Raw genomic sequence first — 16585 nt, 5'->3', positions numbered from 1 at the left:
AGTCCCACATCAGGCTTCCTTCAAGGAGCCTTCTTCTCCCTCTGCCTGTGTCTCTGCCCCGCCCCCTCTGTGTCTCTCTTGAACAAATAAATAAAATCTTTTTAAAAATAAAATAAAATCTCCTCCCTGAATGTGTATATCTCCTTTCTTCTCCTAACTCTGTACATCATATAAAGTTCTCTGAACTTTAACCTACCCATCCTGAAATAGGGAACCTGCTTATAGTCTTGACCACTGCAATCAGTAACAACACTCTCATCTGGTGAATGTCTACTGTGTACTCAATTCTGTCCTCAGTACCTTTTACCTGCATTATTCTATGTAACTAATCATCGCAGTGAACCTGTGGGCTGGGCTGGTCATGTTCTTTGGAAAGTGGAAACGGGCTAAAGACCAAAGTCACAGAGCTGGTTAGTGGAGGCCAAACTCAAACTCTGATCTGACTGATGAAGAAGGCTTTAAACCTGGGTTCTTCTTCACTGGCTTAGACTCCTTCTGCCCCTAGACAGATGCTCCTCACCTCAAAGTCTGTTTTGAAAGATGTGCCTTCCCAATAAACTGCATGTAAGTAAGCCATTCTCCTTAATTGAGCTCTAAGATCTACTTCTTAGAGTTTCAAAACAGAAAGGCATTACTGATAATGACAGCAATCATTTTTTTGAGCACTTATTCTGTGCCAGGCACTGTTCTAAGAAGTTTGTGCTAATTAACTTTGTGGATTCATACAGCAATACCAGAACAAACCATTATACAATTCCATCTTGAGGCACCTGGGTGGCTCAGTCGGTTAAGTGTCTGCCTTCAGCTCAGGTCCAGATCTCAGGGTCCTGGGATCAAGCCTCTGATTGGGCTCCTTGCTCAGCAGGGAGTCTGCTTCTCCCTCTGCCCCTCCCCCTCCTCATGTTCTCTCTCTCTCTCTCTCTCAAATAGATAATAAAATCTTTTTAAAAATCCAAACCTCAAAAAAAAATAAAAATAAAAAATCCAAGCCTCCATCTCCATCTTCATATACTGCTGGTGGGTATATAAAATATTGAGCCTGGATGGCTCAATCAGTTAAGCATGTTGGTTTCAGTGGCTCAGGTCATGATCTCAGGGTCCTGGAATTGAGCCCCCAGTTGGGCTCTATGCTCACTGCTGAGTTGGCTTGCTCCCTTCCTGTACTCCTACCCTCCTCCAGCCCCTGCTCATATGTGCTCTCTCTAAATAAATAAATTTTAAAATCTTAAAAAAAAAGAAACAAATGTCCATCAGTTGAAGAATGGATAAATGCAACGTGGTACATCTATATAATGGAGTATTGTTTGGCAATAAAAAGGAACATAGGACTGATACAACTACAACTTGGATGCACCCGAATGCTTATAATGCTAAGTTAAAGAAGCCAGTCATAAAAGACAGTGAATTCTGTGCTATATGAATTAAATCTCAATAAAGTTGTTTTAAAAACCCTCCATTTTAGGAGTGCCTCTCCATTTGCTAGATGGGGTGCTGCCCAATCATGAATCATTTAACAGAGCCCATTAGATCTTCAAATTAAAAAAACCCAATTCTACAAATAAATCATGGCACAGAAATAGGCACATTGTTTAAGACTACATAGCTACACTTCTAAGCTCATTCAAAACAAAGAGATGCATTTCTGAATAGCAGCCTCATGATGGTGAAAGGATTTTGGTTTTGTTTTGCTTTTTCAACCAGCATTTGGTCTTTCCGGATTCCTCTTTTACCTCTGCCTGAGGAACTCCTGATTTCGGATCAGGACATGCAGAGATGGATCAAGGGAAAGTAGTGGTTCTGAGGACAGGCCCCAAGAAGGCAGCCCTGGGGATTCCTGCCCTTCACCCTCTTTTTCTTCAGGAAGCATGCTGCTGTTGCTCCTCCCAGGACCTGCATGTAAGCTCTAGAAAAGCTGGGGATTTTTGTTTACCTCTGCGCCCCAGCTACAAGGTCAGTGCCTGCCTGGTATGAAAAAGTGAACAGTGGTCGAAAGAATAAAAGGCAGTTCAGATAGTGAATCAAGTGAGGTAAGAGAGAGCTTTCTGACTTGGGTGTTGATAATAGATGGAAGTGGCTCAGGCTAGGGGACACAGCATCAGATCTAGGAGATGACTGGGTATCTGAGTTACATTTGGGGGGATCTAGAAGAGGTTCGATATACGTATCTAGAATGTATTCTCCTGAGAGTTCCACACCCAAATGTGTATGGGGGCCAGGGAGGTACCTCAATAGTGACAATGGCTCATTCCTAAACAAGAGTGGAGGAGACGGTGGCAATCTGGAGAAAGAGGATCATGCTCCATTTCAAGGGCAGTCATGGGGAAAGCATGTACAGTGTCAACAGATTTTTAGATTTTTCTAAAGAAGCTGAAAACAAGGACTGCCATGTCCTTCTGGTCAACCTGTTTCTGATTTGTTGGAACATCCTTAGGTTTGAGCCTTCCCTAGAGGCCTTGGGCATGTGTAGTGGTAGGAGAGAATGTTGGCTACCTCTTTCCTAAGGTGATGGGTATAGTGGAACAAGACAATTTGGGGCAGCTCGGGTGGGTGCCAGCCTCTCTAGCTCAGTTTAGTTACTTGGTTTTTAATGACCACATCAAAAAATAATGTTAAGTGTAAAAAGGTAGTTGCAAAATAGTACATCTCACAGGACCCCACTTTCTCCCCACAGTATTTGAAGTATATAGCCAGAAAAATAACTGGAGGAAGATATCATGACACTTAGCAGTGGTCACCTCCAAGGGCTGAGATTACGAGGCACTTTCCCTTTGTAGTATATCTATGTTCGTTTTATAGTGACTGGATCTAAAAGAAAAACCAATGTTGTTTTTTTTTGTTTGTTTTTTTAAATTGCAGATCTTTTCTGATGGAACTATATGTGTCCATACTTGTAGGTAAGCACAGAAATAGGCCTGAAGAGCATATACCAAATGATGGAGTTGTTACCTCAGGAAATGCATGGGGCATAGCACAGGTTGGCAGGTAAATGGGAAATTTAGTTTTGCTATCCTTCCGTATTGCTTGAATCTTGTAGAATATGTATGCCTGGGTTGTAGAAAACATGGAAAACTTCAATGCCCAATGCTCCAATTCATCCATCCACAAATAAGAAAACAGGTCTCCCAGGTAAGGTGGGAGGGGGAACCCTCATAGGACATGGCTAGTATTGTCCTCCCCATCCCTCCCTGACCCAAATCCCCCCACCCGTCCCCGACCCACATGACCCCCACACACTGAAAGAGCAGCCAAGGGGCCTCATTGTAACACTCATTTTTATATAAATATCCGCAAGTCATGTTACAGAATAAGTCCCACCGGGGAAAAAAGTCAACGTTATGTTTTTGTTAAACTGACCCCTGCCTTCTAGGTTGGGCCCCAGCCTGGGGGCACCTGCTGCTTTGGGAAGGCTGGGACTGCCGCCAAGAGGCCGCTGAAGAAGCTGCCCGTGTGGCCCACCCCCGGGCCGACCCCCTTCTTTGGTGTGTGGTACATGGTGACCTTCTCTGCCCACCCCCCCAGCCTAGGGCAGGGTTCTGGGGAACAGGGTTCTGGAGGGCAGGGCCCAGGAGTCCTGGGGGCACTTGGAAATGGAGTAGGGGGACTGAGCCACTAAGAGGTGGAGTCTGAAGCTTAGAGGTTGAGCCTTTTGGGGACGGTGGCACACAGAGGTAACAGGAACAAGTGGGGAGGAACCTGGGCTGTCAGCCAAGCAGGAAGCCTTTGCCCTTCTTTCCAGCCTAGGTACCCAGGTCCCTTCCTCTGTTGCTCTGTCTCCTGCTGACTCCATATTCCCAGGGATAAGCCCTGGGTTCCTGCCTGTCCCCTCCCAGCTCTTCCCTCTACAATCCCCCCTCCCCCCACAGAGAGGCCAGAGGCTAGGAACACAGCACCAGTCTGAGGATTTAATTAACCAGGAAGGGAGATTATTGGGAGGGGCACCCCTGTAAAAATGTACAAAAGGTCTGGGGGGCTATGTGGAAGGAGAGATAAATATGTACATGGAACCCCCCTTCCGTTAGCCCCTCCTCCCCCAGCCCTGAGAGGGCATGAGGACTTGGGTGGTAGGTGAAGGGGAGGGGGGGCACTTTGGCCTCTGGCTTAATGAGCCCTTGGGGAGGCAGGCCAAGGGTCTAGGGGCCCTTGGAGGGGGCGATGGTGTACCTCAGGAGATCATGAGCTATGACCTCTGAAACGACCCCCACTCTCATCTCTCATGTGCACAGAGGTGCGCATACACACACACACAGACCCCCTCTCTCTAGAAGCTGTGACCTCTGCCCTCCCAGTGACCCCAAGGTCCATCTGATGCTTGATCTTGTGGGGGTTGGGGCTTCCGCTCCCAGGTTCCATGACCTCAGAGGTGGCTGGTGAGGTCATGACCATTGCCCTCCAGCCCTGGCTTGAAACCTCAGCTCTAGGACCTTGTCAAAAGGAAAGGGGGATGGAGCTTTGCCCCCGCCCCTCCCCTTCCCTCACCTGTCAGCCCGGGCTGGACCAGGGGCCCGAGGTGGGGAACTAGGCCTGGGGGCGGGCACAAGTGGAGGTGGGGCCCCCAAAAGGGCTCCTGGGGGGGTCTTGCTGAGAAGGTGAGGGGTTCCCGGGGCCGCAGTAGGCGGCGGAGGCGGTGCCAAGCGGCTGTATAGCAGGGGGTGGGCCGGCTCCAGACCATAGAGGCGGGCGGCGGCCACGGCCCCCGGTCCAGTCAGCTCCTCGCCAGCCTCATAGAAGCGGGGTGGCCTGGCAAGGCGAGGGGGCCCTGCCAACCAGGTTGGCTCCAGAAAGCCCGCGCAGCGCTCTGGGGGACTAGGGCCCAGAAAAGGGGGTGGCCGGGGCCTCTCAAACAGCAGGTGAAGGCCCTGAGGCCCAGTGGTGGCGGCGGCGGCAGCGGCGGCGGCGGCGGCGGCGGCGGCGGCGGCAGCGGCAGCAGCGGCCTCCTCCTTCCGCTCTTCCTTTACCCGCACGGATTCCTTGGCAGGCCTGGCCCCTTCCTCGCCAGCCCGGGCCTTGGGAGTAGCGGGAGAAACTCGGAGCTGGGGCCGTGAGAAGGGAAGGTCCCTGGGGAGAGAGAGGGGGCCTCCAACAGTCCGACCCGACCAGACTGCGAGTGGCGTGGAGAGCAGGTGGTGCAGGCAGTAGGGCGGCAGGAGGGTGGGCGGTGTGGGGAGCAGGGTGGCAGGAGGGCTGGCAGTGCGGGATGTGGGCAGCGGGGCAGTGGGTTGGAGGGTCGGCACACCTGTCTTTCTCCTCCTTGGTGATAGAGGGCTCCCTCCGCTCCACAGGCCGCTCCTTGTCTGAGCCTGGTGTCCGGGCGGCCTCAGGGGGCCGGACCCAGGCAGGAAAGGCCAGAGGACTGCGGTGCAGGCGGCCCCATGGGTCTGGGGGGGAGGCGAAGGCTGGTGGGGCCCCTGGGCTTTCTTTCTGGGCAAAGACGGCGCCGGAGTCTAGACAGAGGGTGAAGCAAAGAGTGACAGGCGCCACAGGGAGAAGGAGGTCCCATGTCTGGGGCCTCCTAAGCCCACTGCCACAGCCACCCACCCGGCCAGCCCCACCCGCACTCACTGAATGTAGGGCTGCCCAGGCCTCCAAAGGCCCCGTTGGAGAGGGCAGCCAAGGAGGCGAAGCTTGTGGGACGCCCAAAGGGATCTGTAGGAGAAAAAGGGGGTGGTCAGAGCATTGGGCAGCCAGCTGGGAGCAGGTACCAAGACTAGAAGGGAAGAGGCAGCTCAGGGAGCAGGCCCCAGAGCCCCCGCTGCTTGGTCTTGGTTTTAACAACCGGGTGCTGAGCACTTCCTTGGGCCCCTGTGAGACACTGAGCTTTGACATGCATCATGTAATTTAACCTCACAAACAACAAGCCCCATGAGGCAGACAGGACCACTCCCACTTAAGGATGATGAAACAGGCTCAGAGAGGTGAAATGACTTGCCAACGGTCAGTCATCTAGCCAGTAAGTGGTACCCCCAGCCCAGGGCCTCCCTGACTCCAGAGCTCCAGCCCCACCAGCCCCCACACCAGCCACCCAGATCAGCTCTATAGCAAGCCGGTCGCCTGAAGATCTCTGCTGGCTTCCTCCCACCTGACATGCAGGGCCCTTCCCGACCTAACTTCATGCACAGACGCCAACTACTAACCTATTCTACTATGGGAACACCTTCCCCAATGCCATCAGGCTCGATGCCCTCCTGTCTACCCAGACCCAAGTTAAATCTCCCTGCAAAGCCTGCCAAGACTGCTAGGAGCCAATGACCACCCTCTGCCCAGGCCTGCACAGCCTTCCTCTGTCCTCCTCTCCCAGGTGGCACGCTAGCCCTTACCACTGGCTAGTTCAGAGATAGCATCTGAGCTGGCAGTGCGGGCCAATCACTCTGCTCTGCCCCTATCCCATTTCACAGGCGATGAGATCAAGGCTCAGAGAAGTTGGAGTAACTTGCCCAAGGTCACAAACCAAGTGGAACCACCAGGCCTACCCCCATTCCAGCTGCCTCTCAGGTCTAATTTCCATCCCCAGCTTGAGAACTCCTAGAAGTCGGGGACAAGGCTGGGGTTGCCCAAATGCTCTTGGCTCTTACCAATGTGGGTGCTGGGGCTCAGAAAGGGTCCGTGGGCCCCGGGAGCTGCCGTGAAAGGGTTGGCTGCAGCGTGGACGGCACCTGGGGCAGAGAGGTGGGAGATTCTGGTGAGGCTGAGTGGGCGCAAGGTGGGCCTTGGGCTATAGACAGGGAACCTCAGGCCCTGAGAGGGCTGGCCAGACTCACCAGTCGCAGTGAAGAGGGAGGCGGCCGGGTGGGAGAGCTCCTGCCCAGGGGGCAGGGCCCCATAGGGCCCCGGAAGGCAGGGCAGGAGGTCGTTCCGAAAGTCAAGCTTGTGGGAGTCGCCCTGCATGGGACAGGGAGAGGGGTGGTGAGTGAGGAGCCAGGTGGGGTCCCGCTCTTGCTCTTCCACCCCTAGGTCCCCTTCAAGGGCTGGCTAGTGCCAAGATGGGGCTTGGGTGTCTCGCCTCTGCCTCTCTCAGAGCCTTCTCAGGCCACCCCCCTAAGCCAAAGAACCTAAACTGTGAAAGCACTCAGGCAGTGACCGGGGACAGGAGAGGATGTGTCTGGCCAAGATTTGGCCAAGACCTGCCAAAGGCAGATGCCCAGGGCTCAGGCCAGCCCGCTCTCCCCAGCCCTCCCGCCCCAGTACCTTCATCTTTTCCTGGTGTCTCAGGATCATGTAAGCCACGCGCACGTGCATGGCACACCACTTCCCTGGTTTCTGCCGCCCCAGAAGGATAACCAAAGGGAAAGGGAAGGAAAGAACGTTCACTCATCACCCACTCTAGGCCTGGTCCTCGGCCCAGCCTCTCCACACAACATCCCCAATCATCATCCCTACAACTGAGGGATGACTAGGTTCATTTCATGGCCTAGGAAACTGAGGCTCAGAGAGATAAACTGTTTTGCCCAAGGTCCCACAGCCAATTACATCGGAACCCAGGTCTGGCTTATAAGCCTTGCCCTTTCTGCTGTTCCACATCTGGCTGCCTCCACGTCTTGGGCTTCTCGCTCATTCCCAAGCAAGACCCGCCCTCAGCCAAACACCCTGAGACCAGCCCCCAGCCTCATGCAGCCTGAGGTCCTCACCAAACTCACCCTCAAAGGTGGCCGGAAATGGTCAGGGATCTGGGGATAGCAAAGCAGAGATTGGCGGCAATTCAGACCTGTTTACTGTCCTGGGCACCTCATCTCCACAGTCTTTAATCCCCACCCAAACACCAGAGACCTTGCATAGCTCCCTCAGGCCTTTCCTGCTTCTGTCAAGACTCCATTCCCCATCTCTCCCACTCTGGGCATCTCCCCTCCAGCACTAAGTTTCTGAGCCAGGCCCCAAGGACGTGCCCTGCTTGGAACATTGGGGAGTGGGTTAGCAAGTAGGCAGGATGGGTTTCTCAACCAGAGAAGCTATCCTATTAACAGCTTTATGTCATGAATCTCTGCTTAAGATTTCTTTAGAAAAGAAAAGCCTTTACTGTTGCTAGAAGACGTTGCAAGATATCTGGTCTAGTCTACCCTTTAGGAAACACATCCTGTGTTCTTCCCAACGTTCCCAGAGCCGTGAGCTCGAAGGCTGTTCCCTGTCCCACTTCACAAAGGGGCAGCTTATCATTTCATTGTTTTATGGACAGGACTTCCTGGTATTATGTCATTTTAAGAAAAAGCATTTTGTAACTTAAAAAATTTGAAAACTCCTACAAAAATCACTGTCCTAGTAATCTTATTTCTAGAGCAACTTCATGAAATTTCTATTCCTCATGCATGGGAAACCTTGTCACTTAACAGAAATGCTCTCATCAGATTCTCAGGGATACCCCTGATCATACACTAAAGAAAAAGGATCGGTATTTCGCTCTCAATCAACCCTGCTCTCTCTCAACAGATACTCTAGTTCCCCCAGGACCTGCCTTGGCCCCCCTCACCTGTGTCCCCTTTTGGGGAAGCCCGCTCGGCACTGGCCCCAGTCGTGGTGGCAGCTCGGGGTTCGTGCTCTGGGAAAGGGGAGTGATCAGTCAGGAGAGCCGGCACTAGGCGTAAGAGGGGTCTAGGACCAAGCTGGGGGCCAGGGCTGGGACAGGGAGGGAGGAGCATGGCTCTGAAGAAAGCTGGGTCCAGGAGGAGAGGGCAGGAGAACGGGTATGGCTTTGGGGAACGGAGGAAGGTATGTGGATCTGGGGTGGGGGGTTGGGGTCTTTGGATCTGTAGGGGGTGGGAGGTGGTGGTGTTTGGATTGGGAGCTCACCTTGGGCTGGAAGGCCCCCTGCAGGGAGCCAAAGGAGACAGCCGGCGGGAGGCCCGGAGGGAGGCCGGGCACTGCGGGAGGGAAGGCCGTGTACGGCTGTGGAGAGAAGGGCGCTAGTCCAAGCTGGGGGTGGAGGTGCGGCCCACATCTGGTCTGCCCATCAGTCCTCGGGCCTCCACCCTAAAACCCGCCCCGGGGGAGCTCTCCCAGGCTCAAGGCTCTTGCTTTTGAAGCTGAAGACTGGACCCCAACAGTCGGGGCCACACACATGGATGCATCCATGCCCACACACCACACCACACCACACCACACCACACACACACACTCACATTATGCCGGAAAAGGCCTTCCATCTTTCCTGGATATTTCTCAAACTGGGGAAGAGAAGGGAAGAGTAAGCTGCCAGCCAGGGACTTAGGACCTTCCCGTGGAAGCCACACCCTCCCCCCAAGTTGCTGAGCCTCATCACTGGCCCAATGAGGAGCTCACCATGTGGGGGCCGTGGGGTGGCAGCAGGCCCGGGGGATAAGGGGTGAAGTGCTGGTGGGTGTGCTGGTGGGTGTGCTGGTGCTGGTGGTTGTGCTGGTGGAACTGGAAGGCCAGGGGCCGGGCCGAGCCCCCTGCCCCCACCACCTCGGGACCACCCTGGGCATTCAGGTAGCGAGAGTTCAGGTCCTGGCCGATCAGGTCCTGCTCTGTGGGAGGGGAGGGGGAGAAGGCTTTAACATCTGTTGCCACCAGGTCAGCCTCCTTGGGCCCGGGTGACTGGCCTTCCCTTCTGGCCTTGAGCCACTCCCTCCTCAAGCCCTGATGTTTGCTGAGGTCCAGATGCCCCAAAGCCGACTGGGCCCAAGCCTGGGGCCATGGCCCCCCACCCACCCCGGCCAGGACCCCAAACTCACCAGAAAGGGCGTTAGCAGCTGAGGCCCCAGGGTGCCCTGGCACCTGCAGCAGGGGTGGGGGTGGGGGCAGGGTGGGGCCAGGGGAGAACAAGGAGGGGTGGTGGGGTGGTGGGGGGGGCCGCAGCCCAGGGGGGGGAAAGCTGTGGGTGGACAAAGGCAGGGGCAGTGAGGGCGTCGGGGGCCGGTGGGTGAGCTGCGCGGACGAGGAGGAGGCAGATGAGGAGGAAGAGGACGAAGAGGATGATGAGGGGGGAGGCTGAGCCACGGGAGGGGCCGGGGCCTTGGGGGGCGGCCGTGAAGAGCTGGGGAGAGAAGTGGGGAGATGAGTGAGGGGTTGGGAGGTGCCAGCTCTGACGGGAGGGGGTCAGAAGCCTGGGCGATACCTTGACCCTGGTTCTCCAACATGGAAGGTGGTAGAACCCGGCCCCCAGGAAACCCACCCCCGCCCAGGGAAACCATCCTCAGACTGAGGTACCTCCCACACCCAACAACCCCCTCTCTCCCTCTCAAGGTCTCTTCCACACAGCTACCTCGAACGTCTCTGGTCTCATGACTTGCCCTCTCCTGACTCAACCACGGCACAAAACATGTCACTCACTTTGACGCTTCATTACAACAGGCCACCTGGGTTCCCACCCTAAGACAGTGGAAGCAGCACCTTGCTGGCCTGGCCTAGATGTCAGGCGACCTGAATTCTAGGCCCATCTTGCCATTAACACCCTGGGTGACCTTGAGCAAGTCACTGCCCCTCTCTGAGCCTTAGTTTTCTCAAGAACAAGAAAAAAGATGGTAACAATGATGACAATAATAAAAATAGCACCGATAGTAGTAATAGTATCAGTGATTCTTACCCTTTAGCGAGCACTTACTGTAGCCAAGTGCTGACACCTGCTTTACATGCTAATCCAAATCTCCACCATGTCACACCACCTTTCCAACTGCTGCCGCATCCACGTAACCACCTGTACCATTTACTTCTTTCTTTAACTCAGTTTCTTCTTTTATTATTATTACTTAGCCTTGCCCAGCAATACACGTGAAATCAAGGGGTTGAGATACTAGTCACGTTTTTCTAAAGCCCATTAACAGCTAAAAAAATTTACTCCCGTAACAGCTGAAATGATCTTACATACCACTAATGATGGACGTACACACTTTGGGAAACACTGCATTAACTCAATTGATCCTCACAACAGCTTTATCAAGACAAAGGTACTACTGTCATTTCTTTTCCACAGAAAGAGAAAATTGAGGCTCAGAGAGATTAAGTGACTCGTCAAAAATCACACAGCCACTAAGTGGCAGAGCAAGAATTTGAATCCAGGTCTGACTGACACCAAAGCCAGCACTCTTAATCATCATGTCAGCATTTCCCAAAGTATGTTCTGAAGAACACGATTCCTAGCAAATGTGCCTTGCAAAAAAGGTCTCACCAGCACATAAAATTGGGAAACGGCACACAGTGGATTTCCCTGCACGCAAAGATTGAGTGAAACAGTTCTGATAAGTTCCTGTAAGCAAGTAATCACTTTAACTTTGTTTCACCCAGTGTCTTTCAAACTTTTCAGCCTCAGAATCCTTTTTTCAAGTCACATTCCACAGGTAGTACCCTCCCATGTCCCAGTCAGAGAATGCAGGGGTTGGTGCCAAAATGACCAGGTCCTTCCAGACCAGACCAAACCCCTGGACCACTCACCTGCCAGTGCTGAGGTCCAGGCTGCTGCCATAGGGAGAAGTGCGGAGGCCAAAGGGCGAGACCCGAAGCTGCAGCTGGGGCTGGGGTGGGGGTGGCAGACTGGGGGCGGCCGGCAAGGGTGCAGGGGGTGAGACGGGAGGCCGAGGGGCCGGTGGAGGCGGTGGTTCCTTTGGGGGGAAAGGCACTAGCAGCGGGTCGGGCCCTGGGGGCTGTTCCTGGCTCCGCTCCAGGCCCGACACTTTAGGGACTACGGAGAGTTTTGCTTCACAGTTCCCATTGAAGGCGCCATGGGGGCCCGAGGCTGTGAGGACAAGACAGTAGATGTGTTCAGTTGAGGCCCATACTCACCCCATTTCCCTCCCTTGTCTCCAGCACCAGCCCTTCAGACCAACCTTTGCTGGTTGAGACAGTAAAGGATGGGTCGAGGTCATCATCGGAGACCTGGGAAAGAAGGGTTAGGAGAGTCAGGTTCTGGTCTGCCGAGGCCCTCACCCAAGAAGCCTAAAAGCCTCCAGAGCCTACTAGGAAGTGGCAGCAGGTGGCAAGTCTACTCCAAAAGCTTAGTTGAAATCCAGCAAGGACCCTCTGGGGGGGCCTGTGCTTGGGGAATGGGGTAGAATAGCTGAGCCTGAGAATCTATTAGGCCAGTCGGACTGAATTGAGGCACACTTACATAGCAGAGACATAAGCACATTAAAGCCAAAGCGTCAGTTATTGCTAACTGCTGGCCCACATGCCTACCTGACTTACAGATCTGTTGGGGCCACTAGGGTCAGCAAAAACTTTTAAAATTGCCGATATTTACAAACCCAGGAATTCCTCATAAAAACTCGGACTTGCAGGTTCTCTTAAGAATTGGCCCTATTCTTGCATGGCAACAATTAGACTAGACAGTGGTCACCTCCTTTAGACAGACAAGAACTCTCTGGTTCACCACAGTCCCTGTCCAGCCAACTTTTTAAACTAAAACAAGGTATAGATCATGGAATACAAATTTAGTTAGTTACAGGGGTAGAGTATGAACTGCTAGAACACATTATTTCAAAACAGACACATCTGACCTCATATTAAACTGAAATATAACTTTGTAAGACATGTTCTTATACTGACCACAATGGTTTAGTGTTCTCAGTACCGTAACCCTGGTCTCTGCTCAGATCCTAATCTGTGAGAGCAGACGAACAGCTAGCAGGAATGACCAGCTCTGTTCAACAGCCACCTTGGATTTCTGTGGAGAACCACTGGTACCTCCAAGGGCTTTGGAAAAGATGGTATACCAAGGCAAGGGCTTTTTATTCTTTGGTCAACTGGCTCTAGTTGCCAAAGAAAAAAAGTCATTTACCCATTCAATCTGCCCACCCCCACACTGCCCCAAATCTAGTCATGGCTAAACCTATGTTGCCCACTCAAGGGGAGGCTCTGTCGGGTGTAGAAGACCTCTAAGCTGCAGTTCATTTTACAAGTTGTAACATGCCCACCCAACAAGTTCTAGCCCTACTCACCCTCTCATCCAGATCGCTTTCTGCATCACACTGGGGAGAAGGAAAGACAGAGGTGTCACAAGAGGGAAGAAGAGTGTGGCCCAAGGGAGAGTGGGGACTTTCAAAGAGGAATTGAGAGGGGAGGAGCCAGTACAGGTAGAGAGCACTTACTATGTATCCAGCTTCCAGAGAATGACGGGAGGAGGCCTGAGAAAGACCAGAGTCCAGAGGTAAGGGAGGCTGACTGACAAGGCCTTTGGATAAAGTCTAAACTCCCCAGTAAGGAACTCAAGGCTCCTCATGACACACTCAATCTCTTCCTAGCTGCTTCTCCTGCTATGGCCCACCCTTGTTTCCAATGCTTTTGTCATTTTCCAAGTATATTCTATCTCTGTGCTTTTGCTCAAAACAACTTTGCCCATTTCTCCTCTTAGCAAGCTTATGACTATCCTTCAAGGCCTGACTAAGCCATCCTAGGGGGCTTTCCCTAACCACAACCCTCCTCCCATCCCCCAGGCAGAATGAGTGGCTTCCTCATGTGGGTTTCTGCAGCATCTCTCCCAGATCTCTGCCTTCTGTAGCTTCTCGGGTTTTGATCTAGGCATTTGTTCAGATTGTGTCTTTCTTGCTACACTGCTATTGCCTGGAGACATCTGAGACCATATCTAACTCATTCATGATTCCATTAAGTCTTTTTGATACATCTCTAAATAATCAACATGTTTGGAATAGGGCCGCCAAAAGCAAAAAAGTCTGACTGTGGGCATGTCTGTCAGACCGGGACTGAGGAGTGAGGGTTCCAATTTGTTCTGCCTTCTCCCTGCCCTTACAGAATAAAATTACTGTTTATGATAGACAGTGGCATTGCTGATGGAAAACAGGTCTATGTAAAGGGTATTCTATCCAGACTTTTAAAGGACAAGGATCTATGACAAGCTCACCTCTTTCCTTCTCCGCTTATTGGGCCATTTTCGGGCCCGATCCCCAGAGGGCCGGCCAGGCTCACGATCAGAGCTGTCCCCTGGCTCCCCAGTGGCCCCACTGGAACCCCCCCTCTTCCGCTTCCCAGAATGCTTCAGTCGATGTTCCAGTCGCTCTGGGGGCTGAAGAGATGCATCCTTCTGTGGAGGAGGAGGTGGGACTAAAGCAGATGGAGAAAGGAAAGCTCCCCACCTCTCTAGGGGTGACCAGGCTACCAAAGTGGCTCTCAGGCCGGGTAACCTGGCTGGTCCCTAGAGACTAACTCTACCTCCTCCCACCCCAGGGTGGGGCAGAGGCCTGGCCAGAGGAGCCGGTTGCTCTGGTTTGGGGTGCCAGCATTCCCCCCTCAACTCCACCCACTCCAGGTACCATTCCCTTCTCCCTGCCCCTGTGAAGCCCCCAAAGGTCCCCGGCTCCATCAGGCCCCACCTGCAAGGCCTCAAGGCTGGCGAAGCTGGCGATGGCGAAGCCATCGATTAAGTCCTCCTCCTCTTCTTCCTCCTCCTCAGGCTCCTCCTCGGCCTCCCCGTCGTCGGCGCCCCCCTCCTCCTCCTCCTCCTCTTCCTCCCCGCGGCTGCCCGAGCCGGCAGGCCGCTTCCGAGCTCGGGGTCGCGGGGGCCGAGGCCTGGGACGGGGCCGCCGTCGTCTCGGGCCTCCGGGCCGCTCTCCGGACGAAGCTGACGACCAAGGCCTGGCGGGCGGTGGCGGCGACGAGGAGGACGAGGAGCCGCGCGGGGCAGCCAGCAGAGCCCGGGGCGCGTCGCCGCCGGGACCTCGGCGGCGCCGCTGCTCCCGGTCTCGGTCTCGGCGCGAGCAGCGCCGCCGCCGCCGCTCCCCCTCGGCGGCCCAGCCCGGGCCGGGAGCCGCGGCCGCTGCCGTCTCCATGGCGACCGCCCTCAGCGCCGCATCCGGAGGCGGCGGGGCCCGAAGCGGCCTGTCCGCAGGCCCGGGGTCGCAGGCGCGGCGGTGGCGGCTACACAGGGACGAAAAGGCCACGGCTTTCCCTTTAAATCAGATCTACGGGCCCCACGCTTGCCCCAAGGCCAAGGCCCGGGGAGCCGGCGCCGCCCCCGGGGCGACAAGCCCGAGGGCCCCCCCTGTGGGGCCGGCGGGGCCGAGACGGAGAAAACGGGGCGGCCGTCCCTTTAAGGCGAGGCCTCAAGTTGTCCAGCTCCTGACCCCTTTAAGACGACCCGATGGTGTCCAGCCGGCCTAGTGCAGTGGCCGCCCCCTGCCAGGGGTCGAGACAAGTCTCCCCGAGGAAGAGGAAGGGCCACCCCTTTAAAAGGGACCGAAAGCTCGCCCCGAAACGCAGACCTCCCCTTTAAAAGTGTCTCAAGTCCTCCGACTAAAAGGAGCCACCCCTTTAAGGAGTCCAGGGTCGTCCAAACAGCAGGCCGCCCCTTTAAGGGCTCGGAGTGAAGTTTCTGGTCCTCCACAAGCGGCCACTTCCCCTTTAAGCTGAGTTTAAAGAACTTCTTGCGAGGGGGAGAAAAGGAGGTGAGAATCCCCACTCGCTCCAGCACTCCCAACAGCACAGTTCTGAATTTGTCAGCTTCTGTTCGATGGCTTCCCCTTTAAGGTTGCCGATGTAGTCTGCCGAGTTCAGCGGCCACCCCTTTAAGGAGATTTAAAGGGGCCTCCTCCAGGCCCGGCTCTTCCAGCCTCCGCCTCCGGTCGCCATGAAAGGCTGGGGGGGGGGCGGGGCCGCGGGGCCAGCCCTCCAAAGTCCCGGATGTGAGGCAACGGTGACGGGTAGAGCTTCTCTGTCTGCCGACATAAAAGTCTCTTCCTCCTTTCCTCCGTCTCTGTCTGACTTGCGCCGTAAAGGATCCGGAACGGCTGTTGGGCAGCGAGGGAGCTCCAGCTCACCCTTCTGTTGTCTCCTTTGGAGTCTTGGGCCTCTTCTCCGCCAGGACTTCCCTGCCCCTCCTCCCTCTTCCTCCTCAGCCTACGCCTCCTTCCTCTCTCGGCCTCCTCCCACTCTCCGCCCCCTTCCCCTCACCCCTCCACAAGCTTAGTCGTTGATAGGTTGAGAAGTGTACGTCAAGGCGAGGGGCGGAGTCAAGCACTGGGGAGTGGGTAATATGTAACCGCCCTCAAATCTTGGATTGGGTATACGTCATATTAGCCCCGCCCCTCAGCGGGTCTTGTGACTCGACTGGTTAGAAGTAGGCGCTTGGGGCGGTCCCCCACGTGACCCCGCCTCTTCCTACTCTCTGTTCATTGGTCCGTCTTTAGACGGCGTCGAGACTAGGAGTCGGGATGTGGTGCGCGAGTTCTAGCGGGCGGTTGGCCGCTGGGCGGCGTGCGGCGGCGGAAGATTCCTCTCGGCTGCCAGTTACGTCGTCTCTCCCTTTCCGCCGCTCGGCTTAGCCCAGAGGCCGCCTGGCTTCTCGCGCACGCGCGTGGTGATACTGTCGAGCGGCTGGCAGCTCAGCGGGATCCCCCGCGGTGCCGGGTGGCCTGAGCACGCGGCGTGCCTTGCCAGCGCCAGACGCGCTAGAAGGAATCCGCTTCCCGTTATCGCTCCGTTCAATGGGAGAGTGCTGGCTTGTGGTGTCTGCGTGCTAATGAGGAAAGAAACACTCTGCGTTCGTGCCCCGGCCACTTTTTCACGTTAACTTATTTGGTAGGAAGAATTCTTTTAGGAAGGTACTGCTGCGGATGCCTCAGTGGCTCAGCGGTTGAACGTCTGCCTTTGGCTCAGGGCGTGATCCCGGGATTCCAGGATCGAGTCCCACGTCCGG

At 54.9% G+C, this 16585-nt stretch overlaps 1 protein-coding gene across 1 annotated transcript; it reads right to left on the bottom strand.

The window, feature by feature from the left end:
* Positions 1-3254: 3254 nt before the first annotated feature.
* FBRS (fibrosin) lies at positions 3255-15803 on the bottom strand. Its single transcript, XM_055340777.1, has 18 exons — positions 14265-15803; positions 13796-13975; positions 13026-13061; positions 12876-12905; positions 11766-11814; positions 11374-11674; positions 9678-9979; positions 9265-9470; positions 9105-9149; positions 8776-8871; positions 8456-8524; positions 7632-7661; positions 7183-7254; positions 6756-6876; positions 6570-6650; positions 5560-5643; positions 5234-5441; positions 3255-5055 (listed from the first exon to the last, which is right to left on the bottom strand). The coding sequence occupies exons 1-18, from the start codon at positions 14718-14720 to the stop codon at positions 4473-4475; spliced, it is 2949 nt and encodes a 982-aa protein (XP_055196752.1). The 5' UTR covers positions 14721-15803; the 3' UTR covers positions 3255-4472.
* Between the last annotated feature and the right edge of the window lie 782 nt (positions 15804-16585).

Source organism: Nyctereutes procyonoides, unplaced genomic scaffold (genome assembly GCF_905146905.1).
Source record: "Nyctereutes procyonoides isolate TBG_1078 unplaced genomic scaffold, NYPRO_anot_genome, whole genome shotgun sequence".
NCBI classification, from domain to species: Eukaryota; Metazoa; Chordata; class Mammalia; order Carnivora; family Canidae; genus Nyctereutes; species Nyctereutes procyonoides.
This window is presented reverse-complemented; position numbering and strand designations above follow the sequence as displayed.

What these genes read in the sequence shown, in the direction of transcription:
- FBRS (XM_055340777.1), bottom strand. Translation starts at nt 14,720, where the DNA reads ATGGAGACGGCAGCGGCCGCGGCTCCCGGCCCGGGCTGGGCCGCCGAG. An exon ending in GACACCAGGAAAAGATGAAG is followed by an intron (nt 6,877 to 7,182) that starts GTACTGGGGCGG and finishes TGTCCCATGCAG; the next exon opens with GGCGACTCCCACAAGCTTGA. An exon ending in GAGCCCCAGCACCCACATTG is followed by an intron (nt 5,644 to 6,569) that starts GTAAGAGCCAAG and finishes TTTCTCCTACAG; the next exon opens with ATCCCTTTGGGCGTCCCACA.